The following is a 13,850-nucleotide window of genomic DNA, read 5'->3' on the forward strand; positions in this document are numbered from 1 at the left end:
AGGGCTTAGTGTCGTGGCGTAAGGGGTTGGGGGATAGGGGGGGCTGTCGGACAGAAAGGAGGAGGGTGTGGTTAACGGTTGCAGCGCTCACAGGAAGCCGTGAAGCAGGGAAAGGGGAAGTGAACCGCCCCCACACTGTTCCAAGGCCGTGGCGGTACTCTCCTCGAGGTTGGAACCAACTGACCTCAGCTCTCAACTCACACCACACCTTTAAAGTCTCTCACACACACACACACACGAAAACAACTGATAGCTAAATGATACAGAGTCTCTCTCTCTCTGCGTCACGCACAGACACACACACACACACACACACACACACACACACCTACAGATGAACACAACTGATAGCTAAATGATAAAGAGTCTGTTTATCTTGTAGAAAGCTTTCAGGGCAAACAAATTTAAGAATTTGTGGTGCATGGAAACCAATCGCATTTCATTTCAATTGAATTCAGGTCAGAACCATTTCATTAACATGCCACCAATTCAAAGGACTCATCTCAAGAGGACTTTATATAAGCAAGTCGTATTCATGTTACATTATACAGAAACATAGGCAACAACTCCACCGCAGTTCAAGCCAATAGCATACGTAGACATGCATTCACTGGCAGACTTCTGAACTGATCCTACTTATATCCCATTGCACGCAAATACAGTTTATATATATTTTTTATATATATAAAAAAATATATATATTTTTTAGAACAGTTTACTAGAAGCTAGAGTACCCAGAAAAAACACCTGTGTGCCACAGGGAAGCACGAAAACTTACAGGAACTTCCCAGAGAGATGAAATGGGAGGCAGTGGCGTAAAAGGTTTTGCATCCAAGGGATCCGAGGTGATTGCATTCAGTCACTGACTGTGCAGCAGTCCCTCCTCCTGAGAAAGCAACTGGTGATAGTGGGGGGAAAGTGCATAGAGTTGTTTCTGCATTCAAATTCAAGGTAAACTGTCCACATAAGTAAATAAACAGGAGCAAAAGCTGAAAATGTAAAAGTGCTTTTACTCTTTATTATCTTGTGTTTATTTCACTTTTCAAATGCCAATAAATAAATAAAAAACACACACTCACACCTACTGAAAATGGGACAAATTAACCAGAAAAAAAAAAAAAAAAAAATATATATATATATATATATATATATATATATATATATATATATATATATAAAGATAATTTTACTTTATATTGTATCTGTAACTCAAAGACTTTTGTGGTCTACGAATCAGATACCACTAACTTAAAATCATACACACACTCTGTATGCTGACAACCTTGTACTCACACCCACACACAGACTGTAGGCACGTATATAAATATACAGTTATGTTCAATAAATGTTCAATAAATTAGAATCCAGTGGGGATGGTTAGGGAGATTAAAAGAAGCATTTGAAAACGGCAACCTTGAATTAAAAATTCTTTTTATTAAGACCGATTTTCTGTATTAAAATATTTTTTATTGGTCTAACATATTCTAATCTTAAAGTCTGCGTTTACATCCGCTGTAAGCAATAAAAAAAACACAATAAGTAACAGAAATTGTGTTTTTAAAGCATATGTAATATAGATAATGTGTTTAACTTGAATGAGCGAATGAAGTTGCTAAAACATTATTGTCATACTATTGTCGAACATTCCCAATTATATTTAAATGGAATTATATAGAATTGCATTTATAGAATCCTGTCCCCATGATTCTATAAAGACAGAGATTAGAGATAGTGCCCCATACATTTTGGTGCGCTCTGTTTATGAAAATAACATAATAACATGGCCTCACATTGAGGTGCAACTAAAAGCACCGGGGAAGTAGGTGGCAAAAAATCAATTACAGTCTACACATCTTTTTAGAAGAGTACAAAAAGGTCAACAAGTTGTCCTGTGAAGTGATTTATTTTTCTGTCAGGCGCATGACTGACACGCTGTGAGCTAAACCGATGCTCGGACCGCGTTGTGCACCTGCCAGCACGGCCTCACACTTGGACACCGTCTTCTGGCTTCTCAGCCCCTCCACATGTTCATTCTCAGACAGATAACCACAGGCAACGCGCCTCAAACGCGGCAGCCATTATTGGCTGATTCATACATACAAAGTTGTGGAGCAAACAAAGATTAAAACCAGGAGGGAACCAGGAGGGAGAGCATGCACGTACAAAGATCATCCGCTTGCACCTCAAGGAACATTTAAGAAAACTAAGTAAGTTTTATTTTTAATGCTTTTTATCACCGTTTAATTAAAACAACAACAACAACAAAAAAAAAAACATAAAAACTAAAATGATGAAATTATTGATTCGGTGACTTCTTTTCTTCTTTCAAACCTGACCATTAATGGAAATGAAGAAAAGGTTGACTTCGTTATGTGCCAATCAGTTCCTTTTTGTTTGCAGCAACTTTTGTCAGATTGGGGGCTTATAAATTTAATTCAGAGTTTCTGTAAATTCATGAAACTGTAATACAATCACAGCAAAACACACTAAAGACTCGGTGGAACCAACAAAGACAGCAGCCCAGCGTTGTTCTTTGATTATTGACCACAGTTCACCAGTTTCAGAGTCCTAACCATGCTATCAGAAATTAAACTGTGCTCTATTGGTAACTTAGGAAAACAGAGAAGTGAAACTATTTCTTTATTGCATAGCTGTGAATAAGACAGATATTAAAATCCCCAAAAGTAAAGAATGATCTTATTGGAAATAATAAAAGCAATTAGTTTCATTTTGTATGTATATTTTTTTTTCTTACTGAATTACTGCCAGTAGAATAACTGGTTTATTATTACACTAAAATGTATAAAACCTCTTTTGAGATTTCTTATCTGGGGAGAAAAAAAATCGAAAGCATCAGTTTATTGATTGCGCTGAAATGTAAAAAAAAAAAAAAAAAGACAGAAATGTATATGACACATATGTACTTAGATATAGTGCACAACGTTGTATTGTATCTTCTGTTTCAGAAAACGACTTACAGATACGTTTAAATGAATGACAGTAAGCACAGACACAAATATCCATTGTTATTTCATTGGTTATTTATTGAATTTAGAAATATGTCGTCATGGGTTTCCACACCTACAACATGCTAAATAGAAAACATTTTGTTTTGGGATTTTTTGTGCACAACTCAAGCAAAGATGCAGCAATTTCTGACTGAAACATTTCTCTGACCTCGTGCTGGGTAGAAGATGGATGGATTTCAGAGATAAATTTATTTTGCAGCCTTAGAACGTTGGAAATCTAACCATACATGCGTGGCTTCAAGTCCGATTAAATTTACATATGGATGAAATAAATACGATCCAAACTTTACAGTAACTGCTTTTCACCTGAACGCCAATCAATTCAGTCGAGTTTGACTCAGCAGCGCCGATTTACAATGAAAATGTCTCCCTAGGACAGTTTACAGGACAAACAGGTCCAATTTGCATCCTCAAAGACGTACTCAAAAGACTATTGTTCAGTTATATAGATTTATATTTATTTCCAACTTTAACCTCATTATAGTGGTGTAGTCTGATTTCCGGTATAAAGCCAATGGGTTTGAAGTCAGACAATTTTCAAGCGTCATTGTCCTCTCTTGTTCTGAAAAACTGACAGACTGACAGAAAAACACACAATAACTGAAAATGTCCTTCTGTACAAACATAGATGAGTCTGACCAACTTTCTTTGATTTATAGGCAATTTTTTCACATCGGCGAAAAAGTTGGGAGAGTGTTTACTCATAATCTTAAACTGAGGGAAATTGTTAAGCAGATACGAGAGGGCCCTGATTTTTACAGTCTATGCAAGTTCTACGTTTCGAGACTGAAATGATCATTCTAGACAAGAAAAAAAAAATCAAACCTGAGTAATAGTAATTGTCTTCTACATTAAAATCAAAGGAAACTTTATCATGAATTTAACTGTGACTGACAGCATGCTTCGCTGCTCTTTGGTTAACGTGCACATTGCTCCCTCTTCTGGTTAACAGGCAGCAGCATTTTAGAGGAGGAAATGGCTGTTTTCTTTGTTTTAGAAGAAGAATTGATGTTAACATTAACTGTCACTTTTTTTTCTTAGGAGCTTACAATTCCCAACTTATAGCATCGCATAAATTTATTATTTGACAAGCATTTTCTTCAAAACGTAAAGTGAACTCTACATTTATTTTTACCAAAATAATAAAATACCTAATCTTAAAATGAGTAAAACTTCAGCTTTCAGGCTTTTCACTCAGTCTGGACAGCTTTGTGGATTTTTTTATTTTTTTTTTTTATTTTTTTATTTTCTCTTTTGGGGTTTCTTCATACACTGTGCTGAGGAGAGTTGGCGTTTCATGGGCTGACGAACCTGAGATTGAGCCTGAAATCACCATTCTCAGGTTGGACAGTCCTGGAAAGAACCACTCAGTAGTCAAAGAGCGGCCGGTGGTCTCGGTCAGGCCGCTCCGTGAGCCTCAGCTCGCTGAGTCCAACAGGGAAGGCAAAATGTCCTGACAAACATAAAAACAAAACAAAAGAAAAAATCCAACGGGTGAAAAAACGGGAACTGTGTAGCCCTTAATAAAAAAAAATAAAAGAAACTGGTTTAGTTACATCTTTGCAAATGTAGAATGGTTCAGACAGATTTTCTTCACTTTCGAGGCCAAGTTTCTACCTTATTATGACCGACATATAAAGGTGCATCTTCTTTGTTTTAGAAATTTTTGCTAAACTATCTACTGTTTGTCTCGTTTTAGACAAATGTACCTAACTTCAGTAGATGTGAGAATAATTCACCTGTCCAGCATGATAAAATGTTTCAGGTCTGTGCTGAATGCATGAGATTTTGGCGGGAAGAATCATCATTCAGACTGGGAAAAAAAAAGTGGGAAAATCAATCAATCAATCAATCAAAAGATATTCTCTCTTTGTTTTTTTTCTTTTTCACTTTTTTCTGCTTAATTGCTTCACTCATTTTCCGTAAATGAGTCTCTGTGCCTATAAATTGATGTGGTTTTTAAGTTTTAACGTCTGATGCTATCATAAAGGTCGATTAAACGAGATAAGAGGTGATGGGCTTTTCTTTTTCTCTTTTTTTTCCTTTCTGTTTTTAAAATTCGATCTCAGAAAACTTAATGCACAGTCTCTGAAGCACAGCACCACATTTGTCTTTCTGTTGCCTGCTGACCTGCACTCACAGAGCAATTAAACACTCAGCCATCTGAGCGTAATGCACAAACTGCATCTCTCACTGGAAACATCTAAATCACCCTGGCCTGGCTTGATGAGGACTGTCCAGTCTCTCAGAGATCCTACTCTCATATTAAACTATGCAGATGGAGAGAGCACGATGAGACGCGCAGACAAAGAGAGAGGGCGAAGGGAGAAGGAGGGGGTGGGGGGGTAGAAGGGAAAGATAGTACTTTACCCTCTCAAACACGCTAATCTAAACCCTCTTCATGTGATTCAGAAATACTTCATTGTCTGAATAATTCATTTTCAACTCTGAGCACTGAGCTGCTGCTCTCCGTTGGCCTACATCACATCACATGTCCAACCCTTACACCCTCACAGCCTGATTGCGCACTAAACCAAACAAATAGCAGCCATAAAACATAGTTATTTCCCCCACACACACATTGCTATTGCGGTAATCATGGTACCTTCGCAAAGCCTAATCCTGAATTAAGACCCTTGGAAGTGTTCAGAGCATGCTACGTACCCACATGGCAGACCCTGAGGCTCCTCACACCACAGTTCAAGACAAGGCAGGTAGACGCCGGCATGTGAAGCACAGAGCAAAAGACACAAAAGAGAGCAGAGGAGTAACCTGGTTGAAAGCGTGTGATGTGAGATGAAAAGAAGAAAGACAGGTCTCTGAGTTTTAACGGCCACTCCTGCAGTCTTCAGCAGGCTGTGACCTCATCATGCTCTGTGCTACCAATGGGGATGCAACAAAACACACAGTGACACGCCACCTTCCTGTTTGTCAGTGCCGGTGCTGAACTTTCCACTGACAGCTTCATTCATATAGTTTTCATGCATTTTACAGGGTTGTTCGTTTTTCTTTTTGTTTTTTGTTATTTTAAACAATGCTTTCTTTTCAAGCGATCTCTTTTACTAAATAGAAACAGAAAGAGATTTCTATGTGAAATTATTCAATAATTATTCAAATAATTCATTTGAGTAAAAGCACATCAATCAAAACTGGAAAAAAAAAGTCTTTTAATTGCACATAAAAGTGTTGAATTCTTTTTTTTTTTTTTAAATGCTGCTGCTGAATGTTTGATATTTTTATCTCTTGCATGTCTGCTCTCCATCCCCCTCACGCCTCCCCTCTAAGAGAAAAATCGTGCTTCGTGCGTGTCGATACCCACCCAGCAGGCCGGCAGTTTGTAATTGTCTCTCAGCCTCATGAGATGTGTGCCAATCACATTTTATGGTGACTGACGTCTCGACAGCTGTCAGGGCGATAATTATGGAAACTAATGGAAGATACTGAGGTTACTTTCCATGAGAAGAGGACAACCACAATATCCTTCCTGTTCTTCCTCTGTAGCGCAGGTAATGTGTGCCTGTGCTGAACGGCTTAATATTAAGTCTGTTGCATTTGCTGAGGTGCATTTCACTTGCTCTGTTTTATAAAAGTGATGCAAGTGCAAAATTCACCTTTTGTAGGGAAGCTCGGGGAACTCAGTTTTTGTTGCACTATTCATCTGCAGCTGCTTTCAGATACATTCATACTCACTGAACTTTAATCACATTTTTATCACATAAACTATGATGTTTTGGGGGTTTTTTTGTGGTGAGATTTTATGTGAAAGGTCGACAGAATAGTGCACGGTTGTGAAGGGGATGGAAATTTAAAAAAAAAAAAAACACTGCTGAAAAGTGCAGTGTGCATTTGTGTTCAGCCTCCTTTACTCTGACACCCTTAAATAAAGTCCAGTGCAACAAATTGCCTTCAGAGGTCAAACAGTAAATATTTTCTAAATGTGTTAAATTTAATCTTAGTATAATGGTTCTGCAAGGCCCTCGGGGTGTTGTTGGAGAGCATCCTGATCATCTCGCAGGTGAGGGTTCAATCCATCATCCTAAAATGAATATTTGACACGAACGCGCACCGACCTCAACTGACTGGAGAGGCATAGAGATCATGAATCAGGGACGGAGCTGTGAGGCTCATAGTAACAGAGACCCACGTCTCAGGTGTGGGAATATGTTCATACATTTCAGTGGGACACTCTACAAATCTGGCCTCCATGTAAGAAGGTCACAAGCTATATCCTGTTTGCAGTTTGAAACAAGTAATGTAGGGAACCAATCAACTGTCTGCAAGAAGGTGCTCTGCTAAGAATCAGCCAAACTGAACTTTTAGGCCAACATGTAAAACATCATGTATGGAGGAAAAGCTAATGCTGCCCATCACCCTAAAAATGTCATCACAATGAAAACGCAAAACGATGGCAGCATCGTGGTGTAGAAATGCTTTTCTTAAGCAGGGACATGGACGAAAAGATAAGATGGGGAAATTCAGACAGAAGTTAAAAACGACTAAAAATGTGAAACTTGGGTGGAGGTTCACCTCCCAGCAGGACCGGAGGAGAGCTACAGTAGAACGGCTTGGATTAAATTATATTCATGCCAGAATGGCTTAAATCTTTTATTACAGATTTAAATCAATACTCAAAACTTGATGTCCACATATACCTTCCACCCAATCTGAATGGAAATCAGTTGCTTTGCATACAAGAATTACGCGTCGTTTCAAGCATCGAATAAAAAATGCCCATTACGCTTTTCAGATTTTTTTTTTTATTTGCAAAATAAATTGAAAACATTGCATGATTTTTCCATCAGCATCACAACAACACAATATTTTGGTTTGACACAAAAAAGTGCAAATGAAACGCATTGACATTTGTGGTGATTGCATAATAAAACGCGAGAACGCTCAAAGGGTATGAAACGGCATGCAACCATTTGATTTCAGTACGGATAGTTTATTGGCGAGTAACAGGTTGCAAAATGGAGGAGCAGAGATAAGCAAATATGACATTTGTTCAACTAACATGATGCAGTATTTTCCACTTTTCAATAAAAAGTCATTTTACTGTACTCTTTAGCATTTCTTCTTCAAATAAACGCCAATATTGCAAAAACGTAAATTATAAAAAACACTACAGTCTCAACGACTTGACCTTCAAGATATGAACTATAGAACTGGTGAGGGTCAATATTGCAGAGTGTGACCCCAGTTCAGGTAAACTGAATATTTTACAACAATAAGAACAAAGCAACAACTTAAACAAATTGATATCGTTTATTATCAATAAAGCTCCCCAATCAAGACATTCGGCACATTGTGGATATTTTTATACCATCATTTTCAAATCACCAATCCCACCTATTGGGTTAAAACCACACGCCTAATCAGTGTTTGCTTTATGCACATGACCCATTTCCACAGCAACAAAAAGATGCATGCCTGTCCTGCTCAGCTGCTTCATACATAGTAAAAATAGATGTAAATGACAGACATCCAGCGTTAATATACTCCACAAGTACATACTTAAAGCTGTATAATGAACTTCGGTTTTCAACATCCTTTTTAGGCTGGTTAGGTCAGCATCCACGTCGAAGGAAAAGGTTGAACGAGAGAGCTAAAAAAATAAAAAATAAAAAAAAAAACCCACCCACACATTTTCCGATTGAATGATCCTTCAGAAAAGCCTCACGGCGATGGAAGTTGAGCAAGACGGGTTCGAGCTACGATTTTACTTTTCTGAAAGTTGCAAGGAAGGAGGCATGTGGTGAAAAAATGTAAAAAGAAAATAAAAACTGCCAAAAAGCTTCAGTTTCTTTTTTAAAAAGTGTCCAAGCTCACATTCAATTGTGTCGTCCACAGTACATGACTTAAGGCAAGATATAAAACTGCACATTTTTTAATAGATTGTCACAATTTAAATATTTTAGCTCCATTACAAACTGTACAAATAAAAAATATTTTGGATTCATAACAGCAAAGTCACTCAACAGTGTTCACAATTGATTTTTCAATGCAATAATTTACAAGTTAGTCTATTTGCAATCTCCCGTTTCCTGGTTTTTAATTATTTTGCATGTCTTTCCTGTTCGATCCCTGAAGGATGCAGGCCGCAGTCAGAAGGAGAAAGACGAGGAGGCATGTCTTCAGATTGCCGCCAAAAGGCCCGAATCCTTAAATCGCGAGCAACAATCAGTAACTGGGCTCGTCTAAGTCCTCGTCGCTCCAGTCAGGCGGTGCGTCCGTTCCAAAGTACCGATCTCCAAAATTCCCTGCGCAGAATAAAAAGACGTTTTATAAACTGGAATCGGCTAATTTTCCCTTGATCAGATCAACCGACTTTGACGCACTTCTTTATTACCTTAACAAGTGAGAATCAAGAAGGAAAACTAAAAATTCAAACAGCACTCACCAATGCCGGGAATGATGTGGAAAACATCATTGACCTTCTTGTCCACGGCTGTGGTGATGATTTTCACCTGTGGGAATGCGTAGGCCACTGAATGGACTCCCATTTCCGCCATCAGCAAAGAAACTAACAGGATCTTCTCCTCCTGAACATCATGGTCCTGAAATTGATAATAATAAAAAAAATAAATAAAAAAAAAACAGGTTAAATATCGAATGCAGCTTAATGAAAGCAGAAAAAGGAAGATTTTCGGAGCAATCAGCACCAGCAGAACTCGAACAGCCATCATGGCAGCAGCCCCAGTGGACACAGTGCAGTCCATCAGAATCACGTGGTCCTCGCTGATGTCTTTGGGTAGACGAAGGTAATGAAGCTGAAAATGTGCAGACAGGATGTGTGTGGTTAATACCAAAAAACGTGACATAACTGACCCGCTGCTATTTTCGGGGCCCCTGCACCTTCCGAAAAGTCAAAGTTAGGAGCGCTTCAAACACCTGCTCATTGAAAACTTTATATTCATAAAAGTTTTATTTTAATTACTCGTCCAGTGAATTTAAGTTTGAAACTGCATTAAAAATGGTTTATATCACGTTATCTAAAGGTACAGCAATGACAGTTTTAAACAATTTATTCAGAATTTAAGAAAAACATGACTCAGCAGTGTTGTTGAAGTGACTGTTACATTCTCCTCACTAATATCAACTCGGTGTCCATATGTATTAAAAAGTTACACAACTAAAGATCTTCTGCTATAAATAAATACATAATGAAATGAAGAAATACATTTAACAGAACAGTGAGCTCTATTATGAAACGAGTGTTTTTTTTTATTATCATCACATGGAAAACACAATTATAAAAACAAGCAAAACAAATCTTGAAAAATATATTTTTTAAATTCCTTTCAACTTTACAAGCTTAGTGCATAAACACGCACCTTTTCATAGTGCCACACAATTACTATACTCTTAAATTGGTTTGGATTCATATTTATGCTCATGATTTATAAGAGCAGTTATATCTCTATTTCAGTGTTACAGCAGTGATCGTTGTACCTCAGGTTCTCCTGTGTCCTGGTTGGTCTGGATGAGGATCTTCCCGATGCGGACATCTTTACAGACGGCCCTCAGGGCTGGTTCCATGGTCTCCCCAGCTCTCAGGATGGACACCCCTGTAATCTTGGGGCGGAAAAAAATGCAAGCGAAAAAGAAAGTTATTTTAAGTGGCTTTAAACTGTGACTATCGGAAAGAAAGCATAAAGGAAGCTCGCTCACCCTCTTTCCATGGAAACTCCTGCCTTCGTAGTCCTCTCCCTGGGGAGTCTGCACTATGTGGACCTGAGTGAATATTGGAGAGCATCGCAGCATAAACACAGAGCTGTTCAGAATGCTGTGTACTGTGCTGCAGACGTCTAGAACATGCATTTGGATACGCTAAGGGGCATTAGACACTCATGTGAGTGAGAGTGAGAGATGCACACAGCAACCCAGAATTAAGGTTTAAACTTTCCACTGTGGTGAGTTTCTAAGTTTCCATGCTTGTGTTGCAGGTCATCTCGGGCTGCATATCTCTTTCTAACTTCATCTTTCCATTTGTCTTTATCTTTTCACACTGTTCGCATTTTAAAGCCATCTGTGTGTTTTGTTCTCACTGCGTCCTGAGCCGATTGTTGGCTGCCTTTACGCTTATTATACTCTACAACTCAAGACTCCATGCAGCATAAATTGATTTATTGATATGTGTTTAACCTGAGAGGGGAGAAAGGAGAGCGCTCGCTCAATCAACAGGCGCATCAACCTCTTTGAGTAGAAGATGAACTCATCACGGCTGGTTTCCTTGTTTCTAAATGAGATGATCAGTGAAAAAAAATAAGAGTTACAAGGTTTATTCTGACAGCAGAGGCTTTCCTCTGCTGAATCTTCCATTAGGGTATTTTTCCTTAAGCTTTTACCTGATGATAGTGTGCATGCCCCTGACTTGGGGTGTGCTCTCCAGAACGCTGAGGGTCTGGGGGAGGGGTTGGGCCTGGTGTGCAGAAGCCAGGGCTGCCCTGTAACCACGGCAACAAATAGTAAAGCGGGGGTGGCAGAGGGTGAGAGTGCCAAAAACGGAAAGAAAGATGGACAGAGACTTGAGTGCGAGCACAAATGGATGCAAGCGCAATTAAGACTTTGTGCAGAAATCGTGTAGAATTCACACAGAGGCGTGCACACACACTATGTATTCATATTCAGAAAGCGCACACACACACACACACACACACACAGGTGAATTTACATGCAGATAAAACAGTAAATCAATAAAGATCTATTTCTGTAGTAGTTAGAGAAAATTTGAAAAGCAAAACAAAATTGCAAGAGTACCTCTGGACTAAGAAATAAAAACAAAAGAAAACCACAGAGTGCACAGATTTAGCAGAGACCATGATAATGGATAAAAAAAAACAACAAAAAAAAAAAAACATTTCAAATCCAAAGAAATCTAAAATATTCTTTTGAATATCATTTGTAAGAATAATATAAATAAAAATCATGTTAAAGGGAATATAACGCCATATTTCAACAAGTAACGTGAAAACCATCCACAGCCAACACTTTCTTTGTTTTTCAAAGCTGATAAGTAAATCAGAAATTTAGAAAAGTCTTTCAAATTTTATGCTGTAGCTCAAGAAGAAGCTGCCATATATATATACGGATGACAATATAGCATCTGTATTCACATCCTCTGAGCATCATAGCAACAAAAAATCGAGGAGGACGTAACAACAACAATTGAATGTTTCTCGATCCTTTTTTGTTTGGAATGACAGTAATTGGTGTACGAAGGTAAATTTCAGGCATACAAAGTTCGTCACAGAGTTTGTTAAATTCCTCTGTATTGTGGTGGTTTGCTACGTCTCCAAGCTACTTCTTTCAGACAATATTTCTAGACTCTTCCTTCACCTTTGTGGATAGATACCCATGGAAATATTTACTTTAACAACTGGAATTTGAGCTGGAGACTTTGCTACCTCTACAAATGCAGTTCAGATGAAAAGCCAATACTGCTAAGCAAGTGTGTTTCCGACACGGGCTTTTTTTCCTTCATGCCATTTCCTTTTCTCTCCTAGCTAATTCTCTATTTCAGTAACACAATTACACCACACATCAGAAAAGGAAAACTGATATATGCCCTTTACACAAAAACGAATTGAAAGTGTTCTTTTTTTTTTTTTTTAATTGGTCTCTGCTTAACCACTCGTAGACATTAGGTCTGAAAAACTAACTGGTTGATTTTGATCTCCAGAGGAGCAGAAACACAGTTATAAACACCCAGTGATGCAGTTATGCTGACACTACAAAATATCAGAAAACATTACAGATTAGCCAAAGGCAAGGAAAGAAAGATTGTAGCAGCTCTGCTCACATATCCCAGCGAAGTTTCCTCTAAGGGGAGATTTTTTTTTTTTTTTTTTTGACAAGACAACAATCACACAGAACGGGGGACAAAGAAAAGACAAACAGATAAGAGAAGACAAATGAGAAGAGACACAACATCAGGTGAATGAAAGGATGAAGGTTGATCAGACAGTGTAAAGTGTGACAGCTGCGACTATGTAGAAATATGTCAAATTGTCATTTCAATTACAAAACAACAACAAAACCTCAGTAGTTGATGTTTTCCTTAACATAATGAAAGCCTAGAGCTACAGGCCATGCTTTCGCAGATTCCTACAGATACAGCAGAAAACAGAAGTATCGCCTTTAGGATCAGATTTTGATATCTGCATGTGCATCCAGTGTGTGTATACGCGTGGGCGGTGCACAAGCGCTGGTGCGGCTGTCACTCTTTCACCGTGTACAACAGTAAAGGTTGGTATTTCAGCTCACAGGCCCCAGCACATCCTGTGTCTAAAGACAGACACCGAGCTCACTTCCTTTCTCTGTCTGCCTCATGTACTGTGGCCGACATTCAATGGAAAAACTCGCTGCTTTGTAGTAGGGTATTGGAAACTTTCTCTGTGGCTGAGGTATGTGATAATCAACAATAGATGCAGCGAGAGCTTCCTTTCTCTTTCTCTGCTTTCTGTTGAGAGTCTCTTTCCCTCCGTCTCTGCTATTTTTGCCACTTAAAGGAGGGGTCAGTTGCTCAGACTTCATGGCCGTATTTTTAGGCACAGGCGTCAGGAAGAGTGTGAGCTTATTTAAACATAAAGAGAGGAAAAAACCAACACCTTTCGCCGCGTGCTGGCTGCGTCACACCACGTTTAAACTTTTTTTTTTTTTTTAAACTACAGTTTCAATAGATTTGGAACTGGCCCACAGATTCAGATTGCACAGTCGTCAAACAATCACATCCCTTTAACTTTTTTCACTCCCCCCCCCCCCACAGCTCTCTCTTTGTTTTTTTTGGATTTTTTTGGGTAAAAAAGTTAAATATTTTTG

At 38.5% G+C, this 13,850-nt stretch overlaps 1 protein-coding gene across 5 annotated transcripts in view; it reads right to left on the minus strand.

The window, feature by feature from the left end:
- Positions 1-8,275: 8,275 nt before the first annotated feature.
- Positions 8,276-13,850, minus strand: part of uckl1b (uridine-cytidine kinase 1-like 1b) — a 22,354-nt gene continuing 16,779 nt past the window's right edge. For 3 of the 5 annotated variants that reach the window (XM_015054475.1, XM_015054486.1, XM_015054505.1), the window contains exons 8-15: positions 12,832-12,851; positions 11,378-11,476; positions 11,175-11,268; positions 10,701-10,763; positions 10,482-10,604; positions 9,692-9,799; positions 9,430-9,586; positions 8,276-9,289 (exon numbers count right to left, since the gene is read on the minus strand). In XM_015054475.1, the coding sequence (XP_014909961.1) occupies positions 9,210-9,289; positions 9,430-9,586; positions 9,692-9,799; positions 10,482-10,604; positions 10,701-10,763; positions 11,175-11,268; positions 11,378-11,476; positions 12,832-12,851 (744 nt within the window). In that variant the 3' untranslated portion in view covers positions 8,276-9,209. The remainder of the gene's footprint in view (positions 9,290-9,429; positions 9,587-9,691; positions 9,800-10,481; positions 10,605-10,700; positions 10,764-11,174; positions 11,269-11,377; positions 11,477-12,831; positions 12,852-13,850) is intronic. The other 2 variants (XM_015054482.1, XM_015054496.1) reach the window with 1 other exon arrangement.

This window comes from Poecilia latipinna, unplaced genomic scaffold, assembly GCF_001443285.1.
Source record: "Poecilia latipinna isolate Pla-1442-1.1 unplaced genomic scaffold, P_latipinna-1.0 Scaffold56, whole genome shotgun sequence".
In the NCBI taxonomy this organism is placed as follows: domain Eukaryota; kingdom Metazoa; phylum Chordata; class Actinopteri; order Cyprinodontiformes; family Poeciliidae; genus Poecilia; species Poecilia latipinna.